Raw genomic sequence first — 24,033 nt, 5'->3', positions numbered from 1 at the left:
GCCGATGTTACTACAAGATGTTTCACTGCATGACAGAATGGCGATGTACTTTCAACAAGACGGATGCCCGGCTCTTAGCTCGCTTGCGCTTGAAGCGGTATTGAATAGTATATTTCATGACAGGTGGATTGGCCAGAAAGTTTACCGGATCTGACGTCCCCGGATTTCTTTCTGTGGGGAAAGTTGAAGGATATTTGCTATCGTGATCCAGCGACAACGCCTGACAACTTGCGTCAGCGCATTGTCAATGCATGTGCGAACACTACGGAAGGCGAACTACTCACAGTTGAGAGGAATGTCGTTCAAGTATTGCCAAATGCATTGAGGTTGACGGACATCATTTTGAGCATTTATTGCATTAATGTGGTATTTACAGGTAATCATGCTGTAACAGCATGCGTTCTCAGAAATGATAATTTCACAAAGGTACATGTATCGCATTGGAACAACCGAAATAAAAGGTTCAAATGTACCTACCTGTTACCAACTGTTCGCCTAAAATTGTGAGCCATATGTTTGTGACTATTACAGCGCCATCTATCACAAAGCGAAAAAAAGTGGTCCAACTGAAACATTCGTACTACACGAATATGTAATAAAAAAGGGTTTTCTTATTTAAAAAACGCAGTTGATATCCTTTTGACCTATGGCAGCGCCATCTAGCGGGCTAACCATAGTGCCATTTGGTTTCCCCCTTCGAGCTGGACAATTTTCGTTCTTTGTAGTTTTTTTCGTTTGACGCTTATTTCGTCAGATATTTGGCCCGTCACGATTAATGGACCACGCTGTATAACTAGAATATACAGTGAAATAGCAAATTTGTAACTGTGACGAAATGTATGAATCTGTTTATCAGAATAAAGGTAACAAATTTTCGTGTGATACCTGAAGGTGGATGTTGTTAGTTTCGAGTACTATTCTCTTGTATTGTACAAACTTTTAAGAAATATTCCATCTATCACAACTTTGGTAGGTTGTAATTCACTATAAACGTTTCATAAGTAAAATAATGAATGGTGAGTTAGTGATATAAATACTACAATATTTTTTCAATGTCGCTGCCTGAACGTCTTAAAGCGGGCTTTGTGGATCTCAAATCCTTATTAACGAGAGTGTGAGGCGTAGCGCCGTATGACGATCCTGCCTTGGAGGCAGTTAAGTCGGAGATGTGTCTCAGTGCTGGATAGTGACGGATGGTGACGTGAGACTAGACGCGCACGTAGTTTATGTATCAGCCGACAAAGGACAATATTGGATGGGGGGACTGTGATTTTAGTTTCGATTGTGCCCACTAGAGTGCACTAAAGTAATAGAATGTGTTTCGTAAACTGTTCTAGTATTTTCATAAAGTGTTGTTATGTCTTTTTGTGTATGTAAAATGTTATAAATGTGTTTTAGCAGTATGAATGATCCTTGAGTGTGGATTAATGTTAATATGAAGATAATTGTTTAACGAGTTATGTAGTAGGATTTAGTGTGGGAACATTTCGAAGAAATATGGATATTGAAAAAGGGGATTTTTGTAGAATAGTTTTGTAAAGTAAGTTTGTGGTAAAGGAAAGTTAATTCAGATATAAATAACAACAGTAAATAACTTTATGCATAAGCAAAACTTCAGCATATTTGATAATCACGTCGGTAAAAAGTGCAGTCGTTAGGTTTACTACTTTGCGATTGGTTATTGAAAAGCGCGAACTGACGCCGGAGAATGTTGTTTTGCTATTGACTGTTGAGTAAACTGACCAATGGTAAAGCAATATTCTTCATGCGCCATTCTCAGCTGATAGAGAAGACTGGGAGTGTTCTAGGGAGGAGTCGAACCCTAGCCATGAAAGAGATCGGACGTGTGCAGTAGTAGTTCCGATGGAAATGATAAGTTGCCGGATCTAGCAGTGTTTCATACATCAAAAGTGTTGGAAAGTGACGGCATAATTATTCCGATGTGTGTGTAGAAATTTCGATTTTTTAAGTGAACTTTGTGACGAGATAAGTCATATATTCCGCCTGGCGTATTGAGCAGGTCGGTGGCAAAAAGCTGTGACTGCATTTGGTACCTACAGACTTAATATTTGGCGAGCATTATCAATCAAAAACAATCAGTATTTTTGTAGCTATTACGTTTTCGGGAAATGCAACACCATAAACTTGCTAACGAGAGTGAAAGGGTTGGTGAGTGACTGTGTTAAGACTAGCACAGGCTTGGCAGTGATACTTGTTCACCTAAGTTTCAGAATAACTTAATTGAGGACAAAATTTCCAACCTTTCATTTCGTGTTTCTCCCGAAACGTAGATTAGTGATTTTAATTGAACCCTGCTTCACGTCGAAGTACAGTAGATTTCACTCGGCTTTCCTACTGATGATCTGCTGAGACAATGTTCACAGGTAGGCGCAGGTTCGTCGTAAAGGGACGGAAAGAACCACGCCACCGCAAGTGTTTGCTAATGAATCATTTCATTTCGGTGAACTATATAATTTACATGGCTGGAGATAAGGACTTAGAGTAAAATTTAATTCACGATTCGAAACTTTTCCACGACGCGATTTGCAAGTGGTCGGTTCATGTGGTTGCTGGTAGGGCTCCTCGTTGTGCAGCTACTTCACTCTGTTACAGGTGTCACGTCCCTTGGTTTGCTGGAGTCCTAACTTTTTCCTAAACTGCGAAAACGTGCTAAAAATTATTTCATTTTACAAGAGGACGAGACACCACCGCACTGGCACTAGTTCTGGCGGAAGGAGCATACCGCACGACGCCGCGTAGCAACAAAAGTAAACGCTTTAACTCCAGAAATGCTCGCAAATGTATGGAACGCGAAAGTATCCTCCACACAGAATAAAGGTAAAAAATTTTCGTGTGATACCGCAAGGTGGGTGTTGTTAGTTTCGAGTACCACTCTGTTGTCTCGCACCAACTTTTAAGAAATATTCCTTCTATCACAACTTTGGCAGGTGCACTGTGAACATTTGTGAAATGTAAACGAAATTTTTGAACCTAAGCGTAATTGTAAAGAGTTCCCAAAGGATGCACGTGAGTGCATGTAAGCGATATGCCCTTCTAAAATCGGATGATTTTTTTAGAAATTGTAACAGTTTCGTGTACAGGCAGTTGAGCTGTCTCGAGTGGCTCACTACTTTGCTGTACCTACCCTTCACTCCCCCAAGTCGTGGCATACAAATATTATTTTTAAGACGCCACTAAGAAACCGTCTTGCGAGAAGTGCATGATGGCATTTACTGGGTGAATTGGTGCCATTGTTAGTTAGGCAGTATGGAAACTCACGGAGACGAAGGTGTCCCTGTTGACGGGGTAGAGCTTCCCGGCATGCAGCCGCAGCGGCCGCTGTGCCCGGCACATGAGCATGCGCAGCGCCCTGGTCACGCGTCTGCCGGCTCCCACCCACTGACTGCTGTACGCCGACAGCGACACCGAGAGCCCCTGCAACACCGGTGGATAGATGCACAACTTCACATCCGTGACCCTCGTTCAGATGTTCATGTGACCACTGCTAAGTTACCGTATCAATAATTTAATAAGTACATTTGCGACGGGGGTTTCTCGGTCAATTTCAGATGGAAAAATGTGAAGTCAGTTGTGGAACATCGTGGAATATTACCGCTTCAGCCTTCGCAGTTCCGTGAAGTTCCGATGGGTAGTAACCCTAAATGTAGGTTTCAAAATGATGTCTGTGAAGGAGGTGCGTTCCAAGCAGAGAGCTATCATTGAGTTTCTTTTCGCGGAAAACCAGAGTAGGCCCTTGCAGAATGTCTACGGCGATTTGTAAGTGAACAAAAGTACCGTGATTCGTTGGGCGAGGAGCCTGTCATCATCGCAACAAGCTCGCGGAAAGCTGTTTGATCTCCGTTGTGCCGGCTGGCCGCACACATCTGTGACTCTTGCAGTGTTGGAACGTGCGGACATTTCCGTTAGAGGTAATAGACGGACCACACTCAAATACCTCGCTGCACAACTGAATGTCTCTGTTGGCAGTGCTGACATACTCGTCCACTTTTTGGGATGCTCAAAGTTGTGAGCCCGCCGGATTTCTCGCCGCCTAACAGAAGACTATAAAGAGCAACGAAGGATCGTCTGTGTGGAATTACGAGACTGTTCGCCACAATTTTTTTAGAACGTCGTACGGGCGACGAAACATGGATTCATCACTTAGAACCGGCAATCCGTGGAGTGGTGCCACCCGACCTCTCATCCGAAGAATAAGTTCATAGGCGCACCCTCAGTCGGAAGTCGTGGCGACAGCCTTCTCGGACCCTGAAGAGGTTACTCTGTTTGATGTCCTCCCTCGTAGTGCAACGATCATCTCTGTAGTGCATTGTGCTACCCTCAGGAAACTAAAGAAACGATTTCATCGTGCTCGTCGCCACAAAAATGCACACGAGCTTTTCCTTCTCCACGACAAGGCCTCAGGAAAGTCTGAACGCCCGAGAGGAGCTCAGGAAACATCATTGGACTGTCCTTCCTTATCCACCCTACAGTCCAGATCTCAAACCTTCCGACCTCCAACTGTTTCGCCCAATGAAGGATGCACTCCATGGGAAGCAATACGTGGATGACTGGGACCTTTTCAATGCAGAAAGACGTTGCCTCCGGCGTCGATCAGTAGAGTGGTACCGTGCTGGCACACAGACCCTCCCTGTAAGGCGGTGTAAGACCGTCGCACTGAAAGGAGATTATGCTAAAAATGCGATTTTGTAACCAAAAGAGCGGAGAAATATATGGGGTATTGGAATCCTGAATAAAAGCAACAAGCTTTCGCAAAAAATTTGTTCCCTTACTTGTTGAATGTCCCTTGCATAAGATTGTTTTTTGATGACGGATCGGTTGTATTCATTCTAAAGCTATGATAATACTGAGGAAAGTTTGTAAAAAATCCGCTTTAATGCAATATCTTCAAGGCCAGGTATCGAACCCGAGTCACCTTACTAGGCAGGTGCGTTAGCCACTAAGGCTCCTTGGCACAGAGGTTAGCACAACTGCGCAGATTACCCTGGGACGCTTTTCTGCTCCATCCAAATTCCCACTGCCACCCCAGACTACTTTAAATTCCTACTCCCACTGGAGTCAGGTCGGAACTCTGGGTAGGTTAGCTCATTTCAACAACGTTCTTATCGACAAATCAATGCCTTATAGTTGCTGCTTCGTCACAGGATATGTTGTCATGCTCATACAATCATTGTCTCCAAAATGTTCCTCTACTATACGCAGTGCACATTGCTGTAAAATGTGTTCCACATTCAGAGTTTTCTGAAGTGCAATAAGGGGACCACACCCTACATCGAATCACCCCCCCCCCCCCCAATACTGTCACACCACCTACTCTGTACTTCAATAGTGGAACTCCTCTTGCTATTAAGTAATGTTCTCCAGGCAATCGTAACACCCAAGGCTCCCCGTCGGAATGCTACAGCGTGTATCGTGACCTTTCACTGAAATTCCCAGTCATCCACCGTCCAATGGTTTCGCTCATTACACCATCTCAAACATCACTTAGCACTGATTAGAGAAGTGTGTGGACCACTATACCCCATTCATTTTAATTCCCCATGCACAGAGCAATTTTGCTAGTCTGATTACTGGTAGCACTTTGAAACTTAACATTGTTTACTTCCACTGATTTCATACCACTTTTGTTACAACAATTTGTCCCTATCAGTGAGAATGAGAGGTCCTCTCTGGTCTTGGTTTAGCTGCGGTCCTACCTTCGCGTTTCTACTTCACTATCACATCACCAGCAGTAGTTGACTCGGTCAGCTTGAGAAAGGTTGAAAGGTCCCTGATGGATTTGTTGCTCAGGTGACATCTAGTGGCTAGTTCACATTAGAAGCCACTGAGCTCTCCTGATGGACCAATTCTGCTGTTGCTATTGCTCTTCTGACAACACAACACTCCCTTTCTTCTTCTCTATTGGAGGGTTCGTTTCTCGCGACATTTAGTAGGGTCAACTCCGCATTACATACTTCCGATCAGACACACCTACAGCTCCAGCTGGGAATATATGGCGACTTGAGGATGAGGATCAGATATAATTTGCCTGTCGAAAAGCACATCCAAGACACCTATTTGAAAGAGAAAGGCGATTAATCAAAAGAAAGATTAATCATAATCCGCGGTTAATACAACTGCAAAAAAATGGTTCAAATGGCTCTGAGCGCTATGGGACTCAACTTCTGAGGTCATCATTCTCCTAGAACTTAGAACTACTTAAACCTAACTAACCTAAGGACATCACACACATCCACGCCCGAGGCAGGATTCGAACCTGCGACCGTAGCGGTCTCGCGGTCCCAGGCTGTAGCGCCTAGAACCGCACGGCCACTCCGATACAATTGCAATCTAGCTGCTGTACGTACTTGGCAAGCAAGTAAGTGAATCAACTGTCCGGACGATTACAAGAGAGGAAGACTGACAAGGGAACGCCATCGTGAGCAAACCGAATCGAGACAAAAGACTGTAGTTCCCAGGGGAGCACATTAATGAATGGCCTGAATGTGAATTGATGTTACTTTTACTGATGAGAGTAAATGTAATGCCTTTTCAACAGAACGAACACCAGGATATAGCGACAACTAAATGCCTAATTACAGATTAAGCATTTGCAATCTACAGTAAAACATGGTTGTGAAGCGGCAGAGGGGAGGGTTGTTGAATGGGGGTTTTCTTTCGTCTTTTGGTGTGAGACCGAGTATCTTCGTTGACAGTACGCTAAATAAAGAGCGATATTTTAACATCTATATCTGGATACATAGTTCACATGTCATCACTTTTCTGTTCATTCGCAAATGAAGCTGTGAAGAAAGGGAAACACGACCGTTAATATACTTGCGTACAAGTCATAATTTCTCTTATCGTCCCATTGCAGTCCTTATACGAGATGTGTGCTGATGGCAGTAGGATCCTTCTGCAGTCAGTCGCAGGTGTTGGTACTCTAAACTTTCTCAATAGTGTTTTGCGAAAAATACGTCTGCTTGCCTCCGTGGATTCCAATTTCAGTTCTCAGAGCATTTGCATAATACTCTAGTGCTGATAGAACCTGCTGGCAACATATCTTGCACTGTGAATCTGAATGCATCGATATCTTCCTTTAATCCAACCTGGTGGGGGTGTCAGACACTAGTGCTCAATAATGGTTTCCTCAGTAGATGAGCAATGCTTTCCTAGATTTGTCCCATTAAATCTAAATCGACAGTTCTCATACCCTAAAAGAGACGATACGTTCTGCTTCCTTTTCATGTTGTTTTGGAACATTACGCCCAGCTATGTAACAGATGTCACTGTATCAAGCAGCATACTACTAATTCTATATTTAACACTACAGTAATGTTTTCCCTACTCATCTTCATTAACTTCACAGAGCATATCCGTAATACTCTAGTGTTGATCGAACCTGCAGGCAACATACCTTCAACATGAATCTGAATTCCCACATTTAGTATAAGTTGTCATTCATCACGCTAAATAGAAACTCTACATAAGTCATCTTCTATCTTTCTACAGTCACAGAAGACGCTTTCCCGGAGATTACAGCGTCATCGGCCAACAATCCGTCAACCCTGTTCGTCAGATCGATTATTTACGAACAGAAGAAGAACGGTCACTTTACACGTCCATGGGGCTCTCTGGATGATTCCTTTGTCGCTGACGAAAATTTGTCGTCCAAGACACTGTTTTGGATTCTATTACTTCAAAAGTCGAATTATTTACGTATTTGAGAAACTATTCCATATCCTAGCACCTTCGTCAAATCTACACTGCGTCTCTCCGTGAAACGCCTTCATCCATGGTTCAAAGATAAAGTGCGAGAGAAAGGCGTGCTAAGTTTTGCACAAGCGCTGCTTTCTATTTCCGTGCATATTTATGGACATTAGCTTTACTCTCTCGATCTTAGAATATGCTCAATAATTCTATAGCAAAACGAAGTTACAGATATTGGTCTGTAATTTTGCATGTCTGTTGTTTTGCCGTTTTTATGTGCAGGAGTCATCTGCACATTTTACAGATGTTTGGAACTTAGCCCGTAGCGGAAGATTCGCTATCACAATGTAAGTAAGGGGTCAATGCCGAGGAGTTCCCGCCTAACCAAACTGGTATTCCATTCAGAAATGACTAGATCTTTTTCCCCAACTCTTTCAAATGCTTTTCAGTGCAACGGATGCTTATTTCTACTTCTGCTGCGGTCAAGCCATGATATGGCTCTGAGAACTATGGGACTTAAGATCCGAGGTCATCAGTCCCCTAGACTTAGAACTACTTAAACTTAACTAGCCTAAGGACATCACATACATCCATGCCCGAGGCAGGATTCGAACCTCCGACAGTAGCAGCAGCGCGGTTCCGGACTGAAGCGCCTGGAACCGCACAGCCACAACGGCCGGCAAGCCATGATATGTCTGTACGATTCTCCTGCATGAATGATTTTTTTAAACGCGGCATTCAAAACTTTAGCTTGCCTTTTGCTGTCTTCTATTGCCCACCAGACTGTTGCCCGCATCTCGTGGTTGTGCGGTAGCGTTCTCGCTTCCCACGCCCGGGTTCCCGGGTTCGATTCCCGGCGGGGTCAGGGATTTTCTCTGCCTCGTGATGGCTGGGTGTTGTGTGCTGTCCTTAGGTTAGTTAGGTTTAAGTAGTTCTAAGTTCTAGGGGACTGATGACCATAGATGTTAAGTCCCATAGTGCTCAGAGCCATTTTGAACCAGACTGTTCGACAGGTGACTTAATAAACAGTTTCCGCTCACTTGCTGATTTTACGCAGGACCTGCATTTTATTAGGATTTTCGGCAAGATCACAATTTTGCGGTGGAAGTTGTCGTACAGTTCGCACATCGATCTTTTTATAGATGCACGAATTTCTACTAAATTTTGGCTGTTGACCTTTAGACGTTTTCTTTATCCTTGAGTGCAAAAATCTCTGTTTCTCCAGCATTTTCCGCATTTTGTTATTACGCCCAGTGTTTTTTTTCCGTTCTTAACACACTTAGTGGGCTCATACGACTCCCGAGCGCGAGTTACAATCAGCTTAAATTGTCTGTAATTCCTCTACGCCTCTCATATTCGAACTAAATTGTCTGCAGTCGTCGTCTAAGTAGATAGAATGCTAAATGTTATTTGGTCTTCACAGCATAAATACTCACGTAGCGCTCATTGCGGATTTACTTTTAATAACTATCGTAGCTAAAATTATGATATCGTGATTCTTAATCCCTGACTAAACCGACACTGTCGGTAAATATCACGCCTGTTTATAGCTACTTGGTATAAAATATTTCCAATGGATGTTTATTATCGATGTAGTTGTTGAAGACAGTCCTCGGAAAAAGAAATAAGTGTGTGTGTCATTTGGCGCAAACTGAACCGAATCAGAAGTGGGACTGGGAGAACAGCTGCGGCTCCTTAAAGCTGTGTATGGCAAGACTTTCCAAGTTGTGCTGCGGCAGGCGGTGCCACACAACGTCCGGGACTGTCACTTTTGTGCTTTCGCCGAGACCCTAGAACCTACATGAATTACATCAACATGTTTAGAAATGCTGTGTTCAAATGGTTCAAATGGCTCTGAGCACTTAACTTCTGAGGTCATCAGTCCCCTAGAACTTAGAACTACTTAAACCTAATTAACCTAAGGACATCACACACATCCATGCCCGAGGCAGGATTCGAACCTGCGACCGTAGCAGCAGCGCGGTTCCAGGCTGTAGTGCCTAGCACCGCTCGGCCAGTCCGGCCGGCAAATGCAGTGTGTTCCTACATCGTATTGCGGATCCGAAGCCGTCAACAAAGTAATCTTTAAACCGATCATCAATTCAAAATAAATATTTAAATATGGTCTTGACTTTGAGACATTTCTTGCAACAGTGTGTAAATAAGCTGTCAAATTCGTTTGGTATAAGTAGCACATTTGCTGTAGGCAGGGAAAAGAAGGGAACCAGCGGGAAAGCGCTGCTGTCGGAGAACAAAAATGGCGAACAAGTCCCTGTTTAAAAGATTTTGACATGAGAGCATGTTTGCGCTTTTTTGTGCTGGAAAAGATCAATAGTGAGACAGTGACAGTGGAAGAGAGAGGAAACAGTACCAGTGGGAGAGAAAGAGAGATGAGACACTGATGTCTGGAGAGAGTAAGTGTCAACGAAACAGAAAGAGAGACAGATTAAGACATTGTCAGTGGGAGCCAAAAAGAGAAGAGATAGTGTAAACGAAAAATATAGATGTGTGGAGACCTTACGTACCCTAGGGGGGTCCCAAGCCAGCAGCTAACATGTAGTACGGGAAGGCGCAGTTTGCACCGAAATTTTAAACACATGGGTGTAGAGGAAAAATAGGTTGGACACCCCAGAATTTTTGAGCTGCCGAGACATGGTGGATCATTGGCATTGGGAAAGAAAGACAAAAGGAGACAGAATATGTGAGAGAGGAGACAGCGGCAGTGAGATATACTGTAAATCTAAGGGAGAAAAAGGAAACAGTGGGTGAGAGACACATATAGACAGGGGCAGTGAGAGGAATATGCTGAGTGTGAATGGTTAAGTAAAAGAAGAGACTGGGTAAAAAAAATTAGACTATTTTGTGGTATAAGAGAGCGATTATGTTCACATGCCAAAATTTTTGGTGAGGAAGGCGGAATGAGCAGCTGGTTGCCCACTTTTCTGTCAGTCTTTTAAAGAGGTATATGTTCGTCTGTTTTGTGCCCAACAGGAGCATTATTTTGCTGCTTTAAAGCAGAGTTTGTTGGAAGCGATGTTAGTACTTCAGTTCATGGAGGATGTGGCAAATACCCTGAAGAAATCTATACCGTATGTATCGCTGGCTTTTAATACTGCTCTGAAAGCAATTGTTGCAAAAGCGCACATCAAAAACTGGGTAAAATAATTTTCCGCGAGCTGCTGCCACATGCAGCCCTAGATAAAGAGGCATGCGGCGCCACGGCACAGACTATTTATATGCTGTACAATCGTTCAGAACATGTAACGCGTTGTTGCAGCAATCTTGTGGACATATTGGGAAAGCGAAACTTAAGACTGACACGTGTGCATTTCCAAAGTCACATGTTTCGTACCGTATCACAGTATTCCATATGAAGGTCAATTCTTGCCACTATGCTGCTACAATTATGGAGTCGAATCCATTTCACTTTGCCGCGTGGGGTAGCCTCGTGGTCTGAGGCGCATTGCCACAGTTCGCGCGGCTCCCCCCGTCGGAGGTTCGAGTCCTCCCTCGGGCATGGGTTTGTTCAAATGTTTGTGAGTTCCTAAGGGACCAAACTGCTAAGGTCATCGGTCCCTAGACTTACACACTACCTAAATTTACTTAAATTAACGTATGCTAAGAACAACACACACACCCATGCCCAAGAGAGGACTCGAACCTCCGGCGGGAGTAGCCGCGCAATCCATGACATGGCGCCTCTAACCGTGTGGTCACTCCGCGCGACTCGGGCATGGGTCTGTGTGTTGTCCCTAGCTTAAGTTAGTTTAAGTTGGATTAAGTAGTGTGTAGGTGTAGGGACCGATGACCTCAGCAGTTTGGTCCCATCGGAACTCACCACAAATTTCTAATTTCTATTCAACATTTTGTAAATGTTTGTGGGGTCTTGACTGGTGAGTTCTGTATTTAGAAACGATCTTATTTTGCCACGTATATGCTTCTTCCTCATTCCTGAGAGTCTCTCCCACATTCAAAGAAATACATAGCAACATTAACTCCTTAACTGACTTGACGAATTCTTCCAGGGATTCCATCCTCGTGGCTGCGTTGAAATTCCGCGACGTTTCGATGATTATCACTCTCATTATCTTCTGTCACCTTCTTGAGAAGATAATGAGAGTGACAGTCATCGAAACGTTGTGGAATTTCAACGCAACCACCTGGATGGAAGACCCAGAATATTTTTTCAACATCTTTTGCTGGTAAAATCTACATCCACATATAAACATGCAATTACTTTCTTCTACTTCTGAACAATATGGATAATGAATGGTAAACGTACTGGTTGTGTCTTTGGTAATCTATGATAATCAAATTAAAGAGTTTGAGCATATTAAACCACTAAATAAAAATATTTCAGAAAACCCTTCACACATTTTCCATGAGTTCGTGTCCGCCCCAGCAGTAGACGAATATTTGAAGCGCCGGAATGGGTAGGTACATGAGGCACTTGAGACTCGAGTTTCCTTCAGGATTCTGAAACAAAATAATAAGGAATCAGTCCTCGGCAATTTTTAGCTTCAAAATTAAATTCAGAGTGTACAACATAAACACAAATTTCCATCATTGTTACATGTAAGTGAGATAATCTGTGTAATGTGTACGGTCATTTTCGTAACACGATAGATCGACAGTGTATATTGAAGTGATACTTGTAGAATAAGCGTAGCTCTTGCGAAATAACGAAAATTTAATTAAGCTCTAATTAAGAAGTTCATAGCACTAAAATTGCAACAGCTGTTGCTGTTCCATACAGTTACAGGAGCAATAAGGAAGCGGGTAGTACTGTTTCAGTATTTTACTATGAACTTGTGCACTCCGTTACAGACACTGTATTGACTTCATTACTGAGAGACATACCAAAATGTGAGGATCTGTAAGGCCATAGAATAGGCGCAATAGCATTTTCCTCCAAGAACCCATGATCAGAAATGAGGAATGGATTATATCAATATTGTGAAATATTTCTCTTTTGTCCTTGTAATGAGACAGACTAGATTTTCCACTTTCAGAACTTAAGTTAAGCTAATTATGGCAGCTGCGTTTGGCATGCAAAACAGTTCAAGCTTACCACTATCATACTACAGCTCCAAGAACCCTTGAGACAGACCATCCACGATTATCCTTCATATACAGATAATACATCCAATATCCAATATCAGTACGTAGGTATGAGATTGGGGGTCCTTGATCTTATAATCACATCGAATGTGGACAAGGACACAGTTCAAAGTGACTTAAAAAAGCTTTCTAAAATCAAATGTTGCTCCAACGATCTGGGAAGAGAATCTCTATATTTAATTTCTCCATACAAATCATGACACTGCTGGTGTGACTCGCCTGCCAACTTCCTCCTTTCGATTCATCCTTATAACCATTGAAATATGCTGCGTCCGCATTTATTGCACATTTGGGTACCAGCCCGAGGAAAATCGATTTTTTTCATGAGATTATGAGGGCTATAGAGACCTTTAGTAGATGATCGTAGCACCAATTACCGAGCTTAGCGAGGTTGTGGTTAGTGAGTAGTGCAGCTGAGGTTGTGAGTTGCCACGATAAGTTGAACCAGTCATACTCTCACGTGTCTCAAAGCCGGGTTAGTGGAATGTTAAGCAACTTCTGGATACACAGTGGGGACGACTACGACGAACTCGAAGACAGCATCCGAAAAAATCGCTGTAATAAACTGCTTCCTGTCAGAAAGTGCAGAAGCATATGGGATACTTATTTAACCGGTCTATGTGAGTGAGGACTCGAACAGGCTTTTCAGATTTCGCACGCAGGGCGATGACACTCGCCATTCTGTACCGAAAATGGAATCCGGAACGCGGTCAAGGTGGCGGAAAAAAGCATTCAATTCTGGGTGTAGTGTTACCGCTGTCACCGCACGGGACACTGTCGAAGAGGTTGGTGTATTATTTATTCTCTTGAAACTATGTTAGGACGTGTTACCGGTGACAAGAATATAGGCAAAGACGAATCTCTGCACGGAGTACATTGGTCATGTGACGACCTGCATGCATTGAAACGGACGAGGAACTGCAAGGAGCACGGAGCAACGCTTGTAGTAAATAAAACAGTCGTCAACAGTGCGCGGTGTCAGTAGCAAATATTAATACAGGGAGGAAACAAGTACGCGTACAAAACTTTAGATTGTGTAGAAGTGATGAAAATAAACACATCTTTTACATATGTGACTAAAGTGCCACAGGTGTAGAGTTTTCCTGCTAGGGCTTAAAGAAGGTTTTGCTGCTAACGATGTTCAGAGATGGTGCTCAGCCACTGTGTGATGACTATTGTTTTAGTGATAGTGCTGAAAAAGACGCTGGTTTATATTAATACGCAACGGGCATCTCTGTGCTGATGAATGTCTAACATGCTCAAAACAACCGTTGATTCACGAATTATGGCTACAGCTTTAGCTAAACCGCCAACTGGGTCTTCTAGGGCGTTTATCTATGTATCGTATACCAAATGCTTCGTCTCCCCCGACAAAATCTAATTGTGTTGTACATTCGATTCCAGAGTCAACGCCTTGCATACGAAGCAGTCAAACTAACTGTGAACGTTGGCCTTAGAGGAAGTCTACCGCAAACACTTCAAGGTCCCATTGCAGGGAGCGATATACCTGTGGCATTTGTGTCACATAACAAAAGTATATCGTATTATTTCGTCTAACAACTCTACAATTCTACATACTCGTTTGTTTTCTTCATCCTGTATAAGAGGTAGGATAAAATAGCGAGACCAGATCAGAACTGTCGGTTATTTATTTGTCGCGAATGGGGTTATTCGTTGTTGACTCAGCGAGATGATGGAAATGGCAGCAACCTAGCATGGGTACAAAGGGTTAACTTCCATTTACTGATGGAAATACTTCCCCAAATATACAGTGGTTAAGATGGTATCATTGAACTGCATATACGCTGGTTGTAAAATTTACATATCAAGAATTTCGCAGATACATGAGTACTCATAAATACAGGGTGTTTCCCCAGAGAGTGTTCATGCACATTTTCTCTGTTGCTTCGGCAGGTGTTTGTCACATCTTTCATGCTACTCCCAGTTTCGACAGAAAGCATAGGTTTGTTTCCCATTACGAACAAAATGATTTTCAAACCGAAATTTTACGTGCGCATTCGATAGAGCGATAGCAGTTAGTCTAGTGCGATATTTGTTCTATCGATATGTGTTATCAACGACATTAAAACTCTATTATTTATCAGACGATATTTGTTTTATCGACATGTGTTAACAGGGACAGTAAAACTCCATGAATTATCAGTACTCCACCAGCAGCAGCAGAGTCCCGGCCAACGCTGACTCCTACCGCCAAGCATTCAGCCCTACTGGGTCGCTTCTGGATTGTTATTATTCTCCACGTTTTACTGTCTCTGTTAAGACATGACGATAAAACGAATATCACACTGGAATAATCTGAAACCGCTCTGCAGAATTGTCACGTATCTCCGGTTTAAAGACAATTTTATCTCTAACTAGAAACAAACTGACGCTTTCTGTCGACGCTGGGCGTTGCAAGAAACGCATGTCGAGCAGTAATTGTTTGGGTTGACTCGAGCTATGCAAATATCTACGTAAAAACTAGAGAAAATGTGACTGATGACTCTTAGGAGAGACAACCGGTATGAGCTTTCTCAGGTACACTTGCCTTTCTGATTTAGCATGTTATCTAAACATCTAGGTCCACAGCTTATCTTAGTATTATGGTGATACTTCAACGTTAAATTACCAAAAATAAAATCAGTTCTGTTTTAATGCTTCTTCACTTTCTTCTTGAGTTCAAAATAGAAAATATACTGTAGCGCAGACAGTGGTTAAAAGTTTTAAGTTGTACACGTCACTGGTGCCTGAAGGTGGTACTGACTTATTAACATTAGCCATTTTGTTACAGCAGAAACAACTTTAGTACGTGAAAAACTTGCTTAAAGAGGCAAAGAGCTTTTAGTTGGAAGGAACGCGTAAGAGATGGTCTAGTGGCGGCAATAAAACTTTGTTAAATACCAGCTAGCTGAAAAGTATGTCACAATGCCCTGCTTCTAAACATGTAGTACACCCAGTGTTGCTGTGATAATCTCCAGATTCATAGAATTAAATTTGTCTCAACAGATAATCAAATGAAAGAAAAATTACTGTCGTACTGTTCACATAAATCACAATGAATACCGTGTCATAAATTGTAAAATGAAAGGTGATTGATGATCTATCATAAAAGTTCTATGTATTAACAAAAATGGTGTGTGGTCCAATTCCGTGTCTAACATTATAAAAAGACAAGTCAACTATATGCACGCAAGAGCTTAAAGTACTTGAAACATCGTGTCTCACGAACAACAGAATTTTTTTGGAAATTGTATGACAGATCGTAACGAAAATACATGTTATTGTAAACAAGTCATAAATCTGAAAACATGGCTGTGTAATAAATCATAATAAACAAATATAAAGATATTTACATTTCCTTACATACTAGTCCAATGCATAAAAGCATGAATATGATCAGAGTAGTGAATCAGAATGTGCGCTATGTAAAACGTACTGTTATATAAAAATATATTGAGCTACAAACTAGTGCACATGTTACAAAATTGAAATATACACATATGTAAACAGATGAAGATAAACATAAGTAAAAAGAAGAAAAGGCGTCTTTTTCTATCTTTCTGTTGTAGCGAAAACCTATCAAGCTATCTACACATTCCTGGTATAAGCTTTGGATGATTCATCTTCTTAGTGATTAAATGAGATTTTGTAATGTATTGAAACATTCGAATTCTTCATGAGATATTGATTAGAGAATTTGAAAGTGGCTGCTTGCAACTGACAGTACGGGAGGAAAGAAGAAATGTTTAAGTTCTATTTTCTCGTGAGCAGTGTTTCTCGCCATATCTTTTAGGTAATCATGGGTGCCTTTGATTGTTAAAATAACTTTGTTTAGAACCTTCACCACTCGAGGATCAGCATGCGCCCATTTTAACTGGAGCAATTTCATACTTTAGCACATCCAGTAATTCAAAACTATCAGACAAAGTATTATATGAGATGTACCATGTGACGATGACATATAAACCAGTGTCTACCTATGCTAAAAAATGATATTTTTCCCCTTGAGAATGGTCAGACACTGAAAATGAAATTGTGAGATTTTGTAAAAATAGTTATTTTAAGAGAAGAGGTGACAATGATGGCTTTAAAAAATGACTGAGTTCTGTTACACTAACAAAGAATATTAGTATGCTACTACTCGTAAAATTGTGTGAATTTGACAGTTATCGTGATGCAGAGTAGTAACGATAAATTTACAGTGAAGTCGAGTGTATTGAAAGGAGTACATCACTGTGAATAATAGTAATTAGCCATGGTGGACGACCTGCCCTAGCTCACGAGAACAAATTTGTAGATGTTATGAAATAAATATACCAAGTAATTTCCTAGGTAAGGAATGGTTTCAACGCCTGCGAATGGACTCAAAATATAAAGACCGTTAACCGTTCATCATATTAAACAAGTATGTTGTATATTTACTATTTTCTTACCGTTATTCATTAATTTCTCAATAATAGTGATACTTTCATTAAAGCGAAACTTAATCCTGCTATGCCATCTTTGAGACGTTATTTAAGTAAATAATAAGACAGACCGCTAATTTAGAAAAATGTGGTGAACATTTGAAAAAGTTTGATGTTCTATTAACTCTGTCCTAAGCTCTTGATATGAAGATTTTACTGTGTTGTCGACTAGTTTGTTCATCCTTCCTTTAATCTATTGATTATTGTTAAATATTCCTTTTTTATCTCTTTTGCATATACTGTTAACTAGTGGAAAAATCTAATCATTAATTTATCATATCTTGCAAAGGACAGTAGTAGGTGTAGCTGGCATATTCAGATTTAGTGATTGGCGTGGGAGAGTTGTCAATGCGTTCGGTATCGAACCAGCTCACGATTACTATAAAATCAAATATTTTTACTGGACACGTTATAACAGGTGGAGGAGGGCGCATGGCGCACCAGAATCCATTTCTCTTCTTCCAGTTTCATTCACGAATGGTGCATAATAAGACAGAACGTCGGTAGACTTCGAACATCTCAACGTCCGCAGCTAGTGGTCTAGTGGCTAGCATTGCTACCTATGGATCACGGAGTCCCGGGTTCAATTCCCTGCCGGGTTTGAGATTTTCTCTGCCCGGGGATTGGGTGTTTGCATTGTCTTCGTCATTTCATCATCATCATAATCATCATTTGTGACTGTGGCTAGTTTGGACTATGTAAAAAACTGGACTGTGTAGAAATTGGGACTTTGCACGGGCGCTGATGACCGCGGAGTTGATCGCCCCCCAAACTAAATATCATCATCGAACATCTCAACCATTCCAGCCGTGGTCCTTATTCCAGATGAATTTTGGAGAACATAATAAGATACTTTTCTGGAACAAGGACAATGGTAATTTGGCGTAAAAGAGTAATCTTGGTTTCTTGAGCTTTTATACTTTCAGATTAAACTCGTGACGAATCGCGTATCTCTTCTTTCAGTCTTCTCTGTTTAACGATGTTGAGTGTTCGATGCCAAAGTTTACATCAAAACGCATTCCTTCTTATATCAATTATCAAGAAAGTTAATAAATATTTTCTTTTGCGATAGACTGATTTCACTAGTCGTTTCCCCTACATCTACCATATAAATCATCGCTCTTCGGTGTTCGTTTTCCATCCGCAACTATAACGGCTTTCCAGGTTGCCTCCACACGTTGTGGCAGACTGTATAACTGTTTTGAGTGAGAGGAGTACCATCAGGAGGAAATAAGAGTTTCAGTTCAATCTCGACTCAATGGTGCAGCCAAGATACCAATTCAATCTTCGGATGTGACATACCCCTAAATTGAAACATTCCTTCAAGTGCCCACTATTTCTATTCCACTCCCTTGTCATAATTTCCATTCTGAAATTTATTATCCGTTGACGTCTCCATAAAGGGGTACGATAATCATTTAAAAGATATATTCTAAAAGTGTTAATTTCTTAAAATTTTCTCAGTTCGGACCAGATTGTGGAAAATGTAGAATAATTCCAAGGAGCACACTAACCCTGCTTCTTGAGTTTTGTATACTAGAAATTCTATATTGTATTCCATATTGTATTACAAGTAACAACCACTCTTATGAGGCAATATAAATAACCCTAACTAAATTCTAACTTGTCTTTCAACTGCACATCATTAGAAATGCCGAATGTGGGTTTACATTTTCCTCGAGCTTCAAGTCGTATGACACTAAACGCTCACAATATTTGACAATTTTTTCCTTTGAGTTCATCACGCGCCACAGACGTGGAAACTAAATATGTAATAACTGCCACTTTTTCAAAAACATGTTTCCAGAAATTTTATGTTCTCGATATTCCGGTGCATGTCCCTAGACTTGTTCTAAGTGTCAAATCATGGAGAAAATGTTTGAAAGATTCTTTATTAGAGGCTTCGTGGTTTTTTTGCAAGGCGATAATTCACTCAGGAGCTCCGTTTGCCATTCCAATGCGTGCAAACGTCTTCTTTCATTTTCAGCACGCACCTGCAACATTGTACTTAATGCAAGCGTGTAAGGTATCTAAGTCAATGTGATCAAACGCTCTCATACTCATCCAGCTCAAATAGCAATTAAAAATATTACTTTGAAACAGGAGAATGGAAAAATGTCATGTATCACAAAAAGAAAAGACCATGACACACGTGTGCAATGCGTACTTCATCTGAAAGACCCCCCACATCTATCAGTAGCAAAAGAAAACGACTTCTTCAACAGCTCTGCGAATTTTACAGCAAATTTAGCAATGTCTGATCGTTATAACTGAGTTGTGTAAGAAACAGAAGACAGTACTGAGAGATTTTTATTCATTAACTTAATTTTGTTAGTCACTCGTACAAATGTAAAAGAAATGAGAAATGGTTTTTGTTTTCTACAATTCTGCTAGCTAAAATATTTCGGCACTTGTATTATCACAAATAAAAAGTACTGCTGTTGTATTAACGAGACTTGAAACATAAACTTTCTTCCTGGTGTATAGAACCAGATAGTTTCCTTGTATGGCACATAGAACGTTCTTAATAAATTATTAATTTTCTAATTTGCCAGAGTATATTTTGCTGTGATGAGATGGCCAGCATAATTCAATGGTATAATAATATCTTCTTAATGTTTTTGGATACAGGTAAGCTATGTACAAAAAATAGATTTTTTATTTCCTTGACAAATGTGAGCGTTCACACCTAAGACGTTTTCCACGTCCACTCTTCAATAGTAGTTTCAATTTCCAGTTAACTGATGCAAGGTGGGAGATCTTCTTTGATTACTCAAAGTCAGAGAGGGTAGCCTAAGACGTAGAGAAATCAGCTGTGGTTGAATAAGGGGTCTTCCAAAAGTATGTCACACATAATCATTGCAGGCCAAGTACGCTGCAATACACATAAAAGCGACACATACACGCTACACTATTTTTCAACGTGTTCACCAGGTTTCTCTAAACAATGCTTGGAACGTTCTTCCAACCGTTCGATTCCTCAGCGATGTACATCTCTTTTTTGCTCACGAAGTCATTGATGAACCACTGCGCGAACGTCTTCTTTCCCCCACAAACGTTCTTTCCTTTCGCCGAAAGTATTGCCTCGATATTGTCGTTTGTAGTGGGTGTCAAACGCCTTCCTTCCCGATCAGCATCACCCACCTCTTTGTGGCCTTGGTCAAACTGTTGGGGATATTTCACTAGGGATGAGTGCCATACTGCGTTTGGTCCATATGCTTCCAGAATTTCACGGTAAATCTGTGTGCAATTTAGGCGTTTGCCCACAAGAATTGTACTGCCCCGCGTCAACTCGCTCGCATCCTCTGATGTACCTGTTATCCGCAGCGCGGCAGAACTGTGTCTGCAGTAAACATTGAATGTGTACTCTTTCCTTACAAGACGCCACTTACGTTGCCCGATGGTCTTAGCATAAGAGACGTGTGTAACTTTCTGTCTGAAATCTTTGTGTATTTTGATCTGCCTACGTCTAAATCTACATCTGAATTTATACTCCGCAAGCCACCCAACGGTGTGTGGTGGAGTGCACTTCACGTGCCACTGTCATTACATCCCTTCCTGTTCCAGTCGCGTATGGTTCGCGGGAAGAACGACACCCGGAAAGCCTCCGTGCGCGCTCGAATCTCTCTAATTTTACATTCGTTATATCCTCGGGAGGTATAAGTGGGGGAGGCAATACATTCGATACCTTATCCAGAAACGCACCCTCTCTAAACCTGGACAGCAAGCTACACCGCGATGCAGAGCGCCTCTCTTGCAGAGTCTGCCACTCGAGTTTGCTAAACATCTCCGTAACGCTATCGCGGTTACCAAATAACCCTGTGACGAAACGCGCCGCTCTTCTTTGGATCTTCTCTATCTCCTCTGAAAAAACATTTCGCGACAATCGACCTAGGCACTAGTGGGTAAAATCTTTTCTGAAAGGAAATAAAAACTGTTAGAGTAAATGAAAATGTGAAGAGGACAAAGGCAGCAGTTACCCGAGAAACAGTGATTGGTTAGTTTAAAAACCTTGAAGTGACCTTTAGTGTTGTCCTCCCCTCCAACACTATAAACTAAGACGAGACAAACTTTTGTGACGATCCTGGACAAGTGAAAGTAATAATGAAGCGAGGCACAAGACATCCTGAAAGGACAGTGGATAGTTCTAAGTCAAGTATCAGTGTGATGATAGCAGCAGCTGCCGAAGGCTCAGTCCTCCCATCATACACAGTTTAGAGAGCAAAACACCTCTACGATACTTGGACAGAAGGTGCAGTTTATAATAGGAATCAAAGTGGTTGGTTTGACCTAACAATGTTTGAATCATGGTCAGTTGAAATTGTCTTGCCTTATGCCCGGCAATTAGAGGGATCTAAGTGATTATAGGTGACAATTTCTCGAGTCATCTAACGCGATTAAATTGTGCCAGGAACAGGACATTAAATTTGTGCTTCTACTACCTAATTCTACTCATTTGTGTCAGGCGCTTGATGTGGTCCTTCTTAGTCCTTTAAAACTTGCTTGGAGAAATGTGCTAGACGATTGGAAAAGGAAGACTAGAGGACTGGTGCAAAAATCCCAATTTCCTAGGTTGCTGAAAACTTTTTTGAACATATAGCTATCACGTCCAAATCAAATGTAATATATGGGTTCAGAAAAGCAGGAATCTTTCCTTTCTGTCCCGATAAAGTTATTTCACAGATTTCAGAAGCAACCGATAGCAATGCACATGGCACCAGCTCATCAGAAGTTTCTTGAGCAGCAGCCTTCGAAAAGCAATTGAAACAAGTTCGCTTTAATGAAACAAAAGGAAAGCCGCGCCATGCAAAGCGTTTAGCATTAACTCCAGAAAAAGGAATTGTTATTAGCGACTTCAATTAAAATGATATTGACAGGGTTGCAAGCATGGAGTCCCTATCTGGAACATCTAACAGTGATCTAGAACAGCACGAGTCAAATGCAAATGGCAAATGAAGAAAATGACAAGGAGGAGGATAGGGATTGGCATGAATTTAAAGAAACTGACTTCACGATGGTAAAATTTCCTACGTAAAAAAGGTTGATGTTTTTTATTGGTAAAATTGAAAGGACCTCTAGCGACACCTAAGAAATGGGATTTCTGAGAAAGAAAGTTCTTGATGGTAATGTTTATTTTTTCTTTCCCGAAATTGACGATGCAACTGAGGTAGAAAGAGCTGAGATTATTAAATAAGTTGTTCCAGAACATAGAAGGCGAAGTAAATTTAATTTTGAAGGGATAGACGATTATGACATTGAGTAAATACCTTCCGCGTTTATTATGACATACAATAACTAAAAATTAATATTTGTTTGTCAAATTTCGTGAATGCCAGTGTTTCTATAGCAAAAATTTCAAGCTTAGCGTGCTTGTAAAAATTTGTTTAGTCTAAAAATTGTAAAATTTTGATGCAAATACAGCAATATATTTTAGAAATCAGAATAGTGATCGACTTAACTCCACTGGACAACTTATTCCGTTCCTGCATACAAAATACAACGGCGATCTTATTCGCCCCAATTGAGGAGGTTAAACCGATCAACAATTAACTTCAAATAATAACTGCAGTTATAAACTAAAAATAATGGAATACGTGATTATATCATTACACAGGTTGTACAATTAACACACTGAATTTTTATTCCTATATCAGAACAGTAAAAGGACGAAATTTTTAAAAAACTGCCGTTTCTGATCGGATTCACATCATTTTACGGCCCATCACGATTCACATGGTCGCCTCATCACACTTTCAGTCCACATACCTAGGTCATACTACCCAAACCAAACAGCTAGTGAAGAAAAATGCATACCTACTAACATCAGATAGCAAATCTGTCAGGAACATGAACAACTATACTGGTGCTCAAAATTAAAGCAACAAACAGCTATTTCCCCGTTCTGTGTCTGTTCACGATGTATTCATAGGAACTGTCAACAGATGTCCGTACGATGGTGCTCTGCACGGAAGGTGCATTCCGGTCAACTGACAACCACGTCAGGGCATCTATCAAACGGAGTAGTGCTTTTCGGCAGAGTGGCCTTTATTGTCGGAGACCTGCTGTATGTGTACCTCTGACACGTCCTCACAGAAGGTAACGTCTAGAGAGGAGTCGTCAGAATGCCACCTGGACGGTCTAACAGTGGACCAATGTTCTTTTCACAGACGCGTCCCGAGTTAGTCTGGATAGCGATTCTCGATGGATTTGCATCTGGAGGGAAAGTGGAACTCGATTCGGGACCCAAACATTGTGGAAAGAGACCGATATCGAGGAGGATCACTACCGTTGGGGCAAGGATTATGTTGACCGCATGAACACCTCCTCATGAAATTGTATGGGTGAATCGGCAAAGTTGAGCTGCTGTCAGGTGTCTTGACGATATCTTGGGACTACAAGTGCGATTGTTGCGAGATGGTGTGGGCCCAGACTTGGTACTGATGGATGATAACGCTCGACCTCGTAGAACACAGGTGTTTGATGTTTTTTTGGAAACGGAAGATATTGCACCGATAGCGTGGCCTGCTCGCTTTCCCGATCTGAACCGCATAGATCATGTCTGGGAGATGGGCTGCATCACGTCAGCTTCACCACCCACTCTCCAAGACTTGTGAGCAGCTCTGCAGGAGGAACTGTCGTTATTGCCTCAACATGAGACTGATGACATCATTCACAGCATGCCCCGTCGTCGTCATTTCTGTATTTATGCCAGAGGTGGTCACACCCCTTACTGAGCACA

At 41.5% G+C, this 24,033-nt stretch overlaps 1 protein-coding gene across 1 annotated transcript in view; it reads right to left on the bottom strand.

Moving 5' to 3' along the window:
• The window catches only part of LOC124622954 (odorant receptor 7a-like), an 84,755-nt gene that overhangs the window by 55,342 nt on the left and 5,380 nt on the right, over window positions 1-24,033 (bottom strand). Inside the window, exon 3 of the mRNA XM_047148745.1 lies at window positions 3,280-3,435. Within this exon, the coding sequence (XP_047004701.1) occupies window positions 3,280-3,435 (156 nt within the window). The remainder of the gene's footprint in view (window positions 1-3,279; window positions 3,436-24,033) is intronic.

This window comes from Schistocerca americana, chromosome 7 (assembly GCF_021461395.2).
Source record: "Schistocerca americana isolate TAMUIC-IGC-003095 chromosome 7, iqSchAmer2.1, whole genome shotgun sequence".
Lineage (NCBI taxonomy): Eukaryota > Metazoa > Arthropoda > Insecta > Orthoptera > Acrididae > Schistocerca > Schistocerca americana.
Note: the sequence above shows the minus strand (reverse complement) of the source record. Positions and strands in the feature narration are given on the sequence as shown.